This window comes from Zingiber officinale, chromosome 8A (genome assembly GCF_018446385.1).
Source record: "Zingiber officinale cultivar Zhangliang chromosome 8A, Zo_v1.1, whole genome shotgun sequence".
Lineage (NCBI taxonomy): Eukaryota > Viridiplantae > Streptophyta > Magnoliopsida > Zingiberales > Zingiberaceae > Zingiber > Zingiber officinale.
In genome coordinates this window covers 137,731,041-137,740,337 of record NC_056000.1, presented here as the reverse complement: position 1 = coordinate 137,740,337, position 9,297 = coordinate 137,731,041, and the positions used below count along the sequence as shown (strand labels likewise).

Sequence of the window (9,297 nt, the reverse complement as noted above, 5' to 3'; positions counted from 1 at the left end):
CACACTCGTGGCGATAGACATACATATTATTATTATTATTATTATTTAAACTCTAGTTTTTTCTTTTACTTTTCTTTTTCAGGTTTTCTTTATTTTTATGTTTTTTTTTTATTTTTTGACGTTTCTTATTTTTTTTGTTTTTCCTATTTTTATTTTTATATGTTTTTTACGTTTTTTCTATTTTTTTAAGTTCTTTTTATTTTTTAAAATTTTTTATTTTTTAATTTTTTTTCTATTTTTAAATTTTTTTCCCCATTTTTATTTTTTTATTTTTAATTTTTTTTTACATATTTTTTATTTTTTTAAATTTTTTATTTTATATTTTATATTTTATATTTTTCATTTTTTTCCTTTACTTTTTTTTATCACATATTTCTCTTATCTAAGAGTATTTTAGATAAAAAAAATTCATTAACCTCGAAATCAAGGAAAACTTCAGTTTTCCAAAGTTTTTCGATTTCGGATTGTATGTCCCTTTTGCTGACGTGTCGAACATGAAATATTACTCGATAATCATCGATTACCTAAACCAAACAACAAAGTTTTCATTAATAACGTTGGATCAATAACCAAGATTATCAAGGATAATCTCCAACTAAACACGCCCTTCGAGAAATAATAAGAGGATTAGAGTTTGAATTTCAAATGGAACAGACATACTAAAGATTTGAGTTCTGAGCGTTCATAAATTGTATTCAACTAGGTAAACCAAAGAAGAAGACCGTATACCTTTAGGATTAGTCAAGTGAAGCATATAGATTACCAAACAAAGAAGAGAGGAAAAACAAAATGCCTCCTTAAGACCACACTTCTCCAAGTTGTAGCTCAATCATAAGTGCACCATCCTTCGGTAGAAAAAAAAAAAGTGTTCCGGATTTATCAGATAGGTAAACCACAAGAGAAAAGTGTATGTCTTCAGGATTAGTCACGTAAAGTCCAAACACCTCGATTAATTATCATCAAAAGAGGAGGGGGAAATGCCTCCTTAAGACCACACCACTTCTCCAAGTTGTAGCTCAATCATAAGTGCATCATCCCTGGGCAGGGAAAAAAAGGCTGTAGCTCAATCAACATACCATTTTTTTTTTTTTGCCTTTTATCTTGTGCCACCTTAATGAACTCAAGCTTCTATTTCCACTGCTGTTTTTCTTTCCTCCTTGAGCCACCTAATCAAGTCACAAGCACATCCAGAGCAAATAATCCAATTTCACATTAGAGGAAAAACTTAAATCTATAAGAACTTAAATCTGCTTCCATTAGCATTTATGAAGATACAAAAGAAGATTTCACAACATGGAATGGAATATTAATGGTGATTGGATGGATCCTGGCCAACCACACTTTAGCAAGCAGAAAGCTCATTCATGGAACAAACAGATCTTCTCCAGAAAATAAAGAAGACTTGCTTGCGCTTTATTCTACTTGACATTTTCCAGAGTTATAGATATTTCTAATTGACAGCTAAACAAGAAACTTATCAACTATGCAGTCTCAGTCTTCTGATTACAACCAATCTTACCGTTACTAAATGAAAAGCGATCTTCAAGTTAAATAACTAATCTATAATTTGAGTAGATCCAAACACAAAGTAACAACTAACAAGATTTAGGGGTCATGCATAACAAAGAATCAACCAAAAAAAAACTAGGCATCTTCTTGGATGTTCTCCAGTATCAGAAAAATGCATGAAATATAGATATGCTCCTCTCCTGGGTGGAGATGGTGATAGGTACCACAAAGCCGTCTATAAAAGGGCAACAATACTTAACAAAACACAAGTTCACACATCCCAAACAAATGGAAGCAACTCATCAGCAGAGAGGTCTCAAAGGAAAACTTCTGATGTCTTTTGACAGATCGACAGAGCCTGTTCTATCCAATTTAGCAGCAAAACAAAGATCACTTCTTCACCAACTACCTTGATCCTGTCCGAAAATCGAGACAATGGATGTTGGGGGTGTGGCGCTCCTGTTGACCGCGTGTTGACTCCGAATGAGGTGAACCTGCAACCACAAAACGTTAGTGCCGAGCCAAGGAGGGGTTCTCCGGCAGTAGCCCTCCGACGCTCAAGTCAATCACCGGTGGTGTGGATGCAGGGAAGCAAAGAAGCGGAGCAAAAGAAGCAGAGTAGCAGTGTGGCTATAATAAAACTTGCATACCTCCGTTAAAGCTTGAGGCCCTTTATATAGGGCTCCGGGAGCGCGCGTGCACGCTTCTCACAGCTTTTTCTAAAAAGACATGTCAAGAAAGTATCTCTGACACCATATTATGACCCTAGCATATCTCTACCATGACAGTGGAAGCTTCCGCCGTACGATCTTCTGCCTGATCATACCGTCAGTCATGCTACCTGACGGTGGCACTAGTTCCCAGAAGGATATTGACAGATCCTCCTATTGTCTGCTACTGGGCCGAGCGGGAGAGCCGCTCTGCTATCCTTCATCCGTCCGAGTGCCGCTTTGTCCTTGAGCCGAGCGGGATAGCCGCTCGGCCAATATTCCACTGTCTGGGCTCCATTGTTATGCCGAGCGGAAAGCCGTGTTTGAATGTTGTCTGCTCAGTCGTGGTTCAGCTTTGCTAGTTTCGAGACTTGATGTAAGTCCGAATGGGCTTGCCGCTCGGCGTGTGTCTCGGCGATACTTGATCCCGATCTTGAGCGTCAGAAGCCCAGTGCAGGGCCGAGCTGTGATGATATCGGATCGGGCCATCTTTATCCCGATCAAGCGAGTGGGCCGCCCGACCGACCGGTGATACAGGGGTGTTGACCGTCTTGGCTTTGACCTCCACCATGGCAATGACCCTCTACGGGGTGGGCCCCTCCTTATCACCACATCATACCTCAATGAGTTTTATCGCAAAGAATGAAGAGTTGCATAAGCTTACAATCAAGCTAACAAAAGCTTCAGTCATAAAGAGAGGAGATATTTCTAGTGAAGATAGCATATAGATAAGAAAGCTGCAGACGATATATATTTCCACTGTTCAGGAGGGTTTCAAGCTAGCAGAGAATGCATGAAAGACAAGTTCTATAAGGTGGGTGGGTGTACATAGGTATACTGTTCATGACCCTGTTGTAAATACTTATTTCTATATCCGCTTGGCATCTTCGTTTCTTCTCATGACTGTACCCCTCATGAGGAAAGACATTTTATCTTTTTAACAAATAAACTCAGGAAAAATCTAGGACAAACACAAACATCTACTAATCTAGGACAAACATAGCATCCACTAATTCCTAGTAACCAAATGTGACCCATGTTAAATCCTTCTCATGGAATAGTTTTTGTTGGATAAAAACGCAAGGAAGCAAATTATTAATGATTCCAATAGACAAGAAAAATGTAGCCTGTTCACAGAAATTTAAGGGGGGAAAATCATATAGATTATCGCCTTTCCTTTTCCTGTAGTATAGAAAAGACAAAAGTAAAATCAAGTAGAACAAACTAAGAAACAACAAATGATCTATACTGCCAATTTAGTGGAAGCATATTCTCAGCATGTGGTATTCTTGATAGAAATATGTGCACGGAGCACCAATTCATAAAAAGAATAACAGGTCAGCATAACTAGGTATATACTTTTCACTAGCCAATGCCAAGATAAGACTGAAAGATAGTATAGAAATGCTTGCAGAAACGACCATGAATAATTCATTGGATCACAATAAGTTGGTCATTTAAGACTGCCAGTGTCAGTTCTTTTGCCAACAGCATGCAACAAACTCTGAAAGATCCTTACGTTTCCATTAGCACATTTTAAAACAGGTTACTTATCATTGAATTGATAAGCACATTTTAGACACAACCTAAATGTTAATCAAATGATGCAATTGTGTGCAACTAAAAAGCCAGTCATCATTGCTGAAAATGTAATTAAGATACAATTAAGAAGCAAATATTATGTTCATCAAAATTGTGCTACGTCATTTAAATTTTTGCAACCTGTAACATACATCATAAATAAAGGTATGTTGTTCATTTATGTAATAGCAGATTCAGTCACAAAAGTCCAATAAGGAAACAGAGACAAGCATAAACCATAAGAAAGAAAGAATTACTTGACAATTTTGCAGCTGAAAGAGGAGGCAGGTAGATCAAGGAAGGATGAATGGCAAACAAATGAAATAAAAGGGGATAGAGAGTTACCTTTCCATTGCAACTCTCTATTCACTCACTATTCTAGTTCAACAATGCTCATCAAAGCCTTCAAACAAGATAAAAAGTTAAATGTTCTGTCCAATATGAGATGAGTTTTGAAGACCAAGTATAAAACTATCAGTAAGTTACAAAAGATACCCTGTACAGTACAAATTATAACAAATTTATTCCAGTCTTTGAATTACAATGTCTAATTAATATCAACTTGTTTGATTTGATATATATCTACCATAACCAAAACCCATTTGAGTTTATAACAAATCAACCATCATTTTTCTTAACAAACTATGGATAGACGGATGAAATGGCATCCCAAAGAACGCCACTAAAATGTCATCTCATCATTGTACCTTTTATCAACTAGTAGTACACTGGTTAATGTTATACTCTTTATCATTAGGGTTTAATTTGTTTTGAACATGTTAAATTTTGTGATGACAGACCAATTGTTGGATTTGAAATGAATATTTGGGGAGCTAAGTGATTTATTTAACAGCAACTGGATAGGAAAAGAATTTTGTATAGATTTGTTCTAAAATTAAATAGGTTACTATTAAATTTGCTAAAACCTACAGCTAAGAATTTTTTTTTTTTGTAATTTATCCTTAAAAACATTTAACACCCCATATCTAGTAACAGAACAAAACTGAGAGATTTTGTACACATACAAGTTCATTGAATATGCAAGGCTGAACTTTCTGAGAACACTGTAGCACGATCAGCAAAATAATTGTCAAAGGGAAAGGAACTTGAATGAAATATTACAATGGAGTAAGGGACACATTGAATATGAAGTTAAAGCTCACCACTGTACAGAATCCACTAAGGCAGGCTAAGTTTTCTCCTAAAATAACTTGATGGCAGAGGCAGCCCTTCAAAGAAATCCTCCAAGCACCTCTCCAGATCCTCCACTGTGTATTTGATGTACTTTCCTGAATGCCATCCACCTTGTAAATGCGGGCCAAACCTCCCAAGAAATGCACGGTAAGCTGGAAGGACCTGTTCCGATATTGAGATTCTCAATTCCTGTCGTAGCTGCGGATCTGAAACTTTCCATTCTGATTGAATCTTATATACTTCTTCAAAAGCCAGATTAAAGCTCTTAAATTTTTCTCTGAGAACTGTCTTGGAGAACCCATGGGAGCTCCCAGACAACCCCTCTTCCTTCAAACAAGACAAGACTTTAGTCCAAGAAGCTCTTAAGTATTGTGTAGAGTATCGTCGGATCTGCCCCCTCCGCCTACGGACCCAATTATCACCTAAGAGGGACATCAGATCAGATTCCTTAACCTTATTAACAATGTAAAGCACATTGTTCATCAGAAACACATTTTGCATTCCAGCATCCTCATAAAGTTTGGATTTCTCCTCCAGATTTGCTTCCAGGTAAGATATAAGCAAGAGCACTCGGTGAGCCAATGGAGTCATGCTCTCACCCCCTTCTGAGCTATCTTGTCCATTGAAACTACCATCCTCAAGAAGTTGATTGAGCAAGGTGCTATATTCCGCAAGCAATCTGACGTAATTCATAACATACCTGTTGAGTGGATGGATCTCACCACCTGGTAATGCTTTCTTTGACATATCTCCCTGAATCATATTGCCAAACTCTGCCAGGGTGTTCTTAATTGTTTCCCCTAATCGACTAAGAACGCTTTGAATCTCCTCCCAGATATAATCCTTAGAATCACCCAAGAAAAGGGCCTGGATATCCGGCAACACTCCAGCTAGAGCCTCATACATGTCGAGCATACGGAAAAGCCTCTCCGTGGACCTCTGCCCTTCAGCTATTGCATCCCCAAATTTGAGCAACTGCGTGACACAGAACTTTGCAACCTCATCAAAGCACTCTTCCCTCAGGTCATCTGAAGCAGCAATGATCTGCTGGCACAGCTGCCTCTCAGCTGACATGACCCCAATTGATAGTTTCACGGCTTGGATCCACATCTTCATCTTGTGATCGAGAGCTGTCCACTCCATGCTCCACACCTCTTTGTTGGTGACCGCGCCAGCTCCAAGAAGGGAAAGGCAATCGCCCAGGATATTACAGCGGATGCTGGTATAAACCCGGCAGAGGTCAATCCGGTACCCAGCCTTGATCATCCGGTCCGCGATATCTTTAAGGTCGGAGATGCCTTCAGGGCAGATCAACTTGAAGATCTGCTCGTCCGAGAGGTACATCGTGTTGACCCGCGTCGCCAAGGGCTGATCCGGCGGAGGAGACTCTCCTACGTCCTCTGGAGCAGAGTTAGCGGAAGCGGATCTGAAGGAAATGGAAAGCCTTTTGATGGACTCCTGGAGGTTCTCTGAGTCGAGGACATCCGCGTTCTGGATCATCAGGTTACGGAACTCGTCGCCCAGGCGGGCAATTGCGATCTGGAGAGTCTCCTCGGCGCCATCCAAAGAATCAACCTCCGCGAGGGCGATGACCTCGTCAACGGCGGCGAGGTAATCGGCGGCGGTTTCAGGTGAGTCCCAGAGAAGGGAGTCCGGCCTCGAGGGGTCCCAATGGAGAATAACCCTCTCAGCGGCCTTAAGTCGGGCCTCCTTCTCGGAAGGCTCAGCGCAGGAAGAGGGCGGCTCCACCTCGTTGACGGGCGATCCAGATGCGTCCTCCTCGTCCCCGGAGGGGAAGGACGAGAAGAGGCCAGGCACGGTGGAGAGGCGGTGGTCGAAGGCAGAGAGGATGCGCATCATGTCGTCGGCAGCCTCGGAGGTGGTGGCGAGGCTCCTCACGATGTGGCGCGCCGCGGCGATGACATTGTCCGATCCGTCTGCCTTCGGAGTCGACGCCATCGAGGCTCGCCGGAGCTGCTGCGGCGGCGGACGGAGGATTAGGTCAGGGCGGTGAAGAAAAACAAATGCGGCGGCGGCGGTGCCGATGCGTCCACGGCGATGGATCGAACCTTCGCTGCGCTACCGTTTCGTCTTCCTCTTCCCCAATTTTCCCCTTCTTCTCTCTCGGCTATTATTATTAAATAATTATATTTTATTAATTGTTCTAATTATTTCCTCGATGCTTCCATTGAGTTTCAGTGTTTTTGACTTCATAAATTTCTTTCCACAAATTAACAATTTGGTCCTAAAAAATACAACAATCATTACAATTTTCCTAAGTAAAGTTGTTGAATGTTTATGGACTTAACTCTTAAATTAAGAACCATATTTCTTTCACACAGTTTGTAGTGTTCTTTATATGCAACAATTAAAAAAAACTCCTTTTTAATTTACATCAAAAGACACTCCATTTGTTATTTTTTAAAATTCTTTTAGATTGACCTATTCCATATTGCTCAAATATCAAAAATATAAACTTTGATCATTAGAATCATCAATATTTTTTTATTTTTAGTATTTGATAATATATTTAAGTTAGAGTTATCCATCAATCCAATGTTATCTATTACGTAAAAAACTAAATGAAAAGTTTTCTAATTTAAGCACTTCACTTCTTTCCCTTTGATCTACATTGAAAAGATCATTTGGAGATTTTGTTGGATAGATATGAATGGAGAAGAGGTAGAAGAGGCGTGAAGCTCCATTCATTGTGAATAAGATTTTAATTCCCCATTGAGAGTTTCAAGATATATTAGTTAGTTTATATTGATTCACATACATTAATAATGGGAATAAATGCATGGGGAGAGACTTTCTCTCATATGTGGGTGTGCAGGGGTGCAAATCCAAGAGTTGGATTGTACTGAACCAAGCTGACTTGTGCAAGCACGATTTGTGCATGTTGAATGTCAGATCGGTCGAGATAAAATTTGTTCAAGTGGAACAACTAATCTTTTGTCACATAACTTTTTGTTGCTTATTTAAGGATGTAATGAATGCATTAAATTAAATATTAATGCAACGAGTGAAATATTAGTGTTTCACAGCTAACGAATAATAATTATTAAACGATCATTAATGCTGCACTGAGCTCCTATATAAGGAGGTTGCGACCACAGCAAAAGTTTACACGCTCAAAAAATTGAAGCTCTCCACCTACGTTCCTCTTCTCTTTTGTTGTGCATCTCTTATTCGACGGAGTGTCCGTGATAGCAATCGGGTACCTCTCAGTTCGCAGTGACCATCGGTGCTTGGTGGAATCACGGTTCACCATTATATCTTGGGAAACAGACGACCCGAGGAAACCTCGAAGTACAGCCGGAGGTGGAGCGAATTTGTTTCAAAGAAATTGCGATCCTCGCATACCTTGGTCCATCTGCCTACTCTAATTCTGCGTTCGCCCAGCCTCTTCTTCGCTCGGTTGTATGCTCGTTCGACCTCAGCTCGCTCGGTCAATTCGCTCGCCTAGTTCGCTCGGTCTCTCGCCAAGTTCACTTGGCCGCTCGTTTGCTTGCTCGCTCAGCCGCTCGGTCACTTGGTTTGCGACTCACCTGTCCGGCCGCTCACTCACTCGACCTCTTTGCTCGCTCGACCGCTTACTCGCCTGGTCAGTCGCTCGCCCGGCCGCTAGCTCAGTCTGCTCGACCTGTCTGCTCAGCCGATCACTCGCTCTGCCCACTCGACATTGTATGGTTTGCCTTAAGTACTTGGTAGAAAAATTAGCTCCTGCTGATAACCTGAGATTATCTGCTCATGTCATCTTAACAGATAAATAAATTTAATTCTATGTATTTAAATTTAGCTAATTTCTTAATATCTCTAGCAATAGATTGTTTTGTCTAACATATTTATGTTAGTGACAAGTTTAAGTAGAGATCCTTACTTGCATTTTTCTCACTTCTGTACCTTTAACATTCTCTTTTTATGTAATCATTATGAATTCAATTTCTCCATCTTTTAATATAGAAAGTATCTATTTCTTTCTTTCCAAAGGTCGTCTCAATGTTCATCCTTTGTTTCTTTCATTTTCCTTCTTAGGGAAGTCCCTCTCCCCCTTTAGGAAACATCTCCCCCAACTTTGGGTGATTTGTGTTCTTTCAAGCTAGACCTCCCCCTTAAAAACACTTATCCAAAACTTAGAGTTTCCTCTTAGTTAATGAATACTGCACCAACAATCATTCCCAAAATTCCTAACACTAGGAATAACCATTTGGGGACAAAGAATCACTCATATGTATCAAAATTTCATCCTTGAAATTTTTTTCTCTGATATCATATGCTAATACTTGTACCACTTATGTAG

At 40.0% G+C, this 9,297-nt stretch overlaps 1 protein-coding gene across 3 annotated transcripts; it reads right to left on the bottom strand.

Moving 5' to 3' along the window:
* Window positions 1-797: 797 nt before the first annotated feature.
* LOC122010393 (exocyst complex component EXO70B1-like) lies at window positions 798-7,136 on the bottom strand. 3 transcript variants are annotated; one of them, XR_006119867.1, is made up of 3 exons: window positions 4,964-7,136; window positions 2,160-2,820; window positions 798-2,003 (listed from the first exon to the last, which is right to left on the bottom strand). XR_006119867.1 is itself a non-coding variant. In XM_042566910.1 (2 exons), the coding sequence occupies exon 1, from the start codon at window positions 6,951-6,953 to the stop codon at window positions 4,980-4,982; it is 1,974 nt and encodes a 657-aa protein (XP_042422844.1). In that variant the 5' UTR covers window positions 6,954-7,136; the 3' UTR covers window positions 798-2,820; window positions 4,964-4,979. The 3 variants fall into 3 exon arrangements, 2 of the variants coding, with proteins under 2 accessions (XP_042422844.1, XP_042422845.1); XM_042566910.1 differs by having other exon boundaries at window positions 798-2,820; XM_042566911.1 differs by lacking the exons at window positions 798-2,003; window positions 2,160-2,820 and adding an exon at window positions 4,788-4,864.
* Window positions 7,137-9,297: the final 2,161 nt, after the last annotated feature.

Coding starts and splice junctions, on each gene's coding strand:
- LOC122010393 (XM_042566910.1), bottom strand. CDS start 6,953: ATGGCGTCGACTCCGAAGGCAGACGGATCGGACAATGTCATCGCCGCG.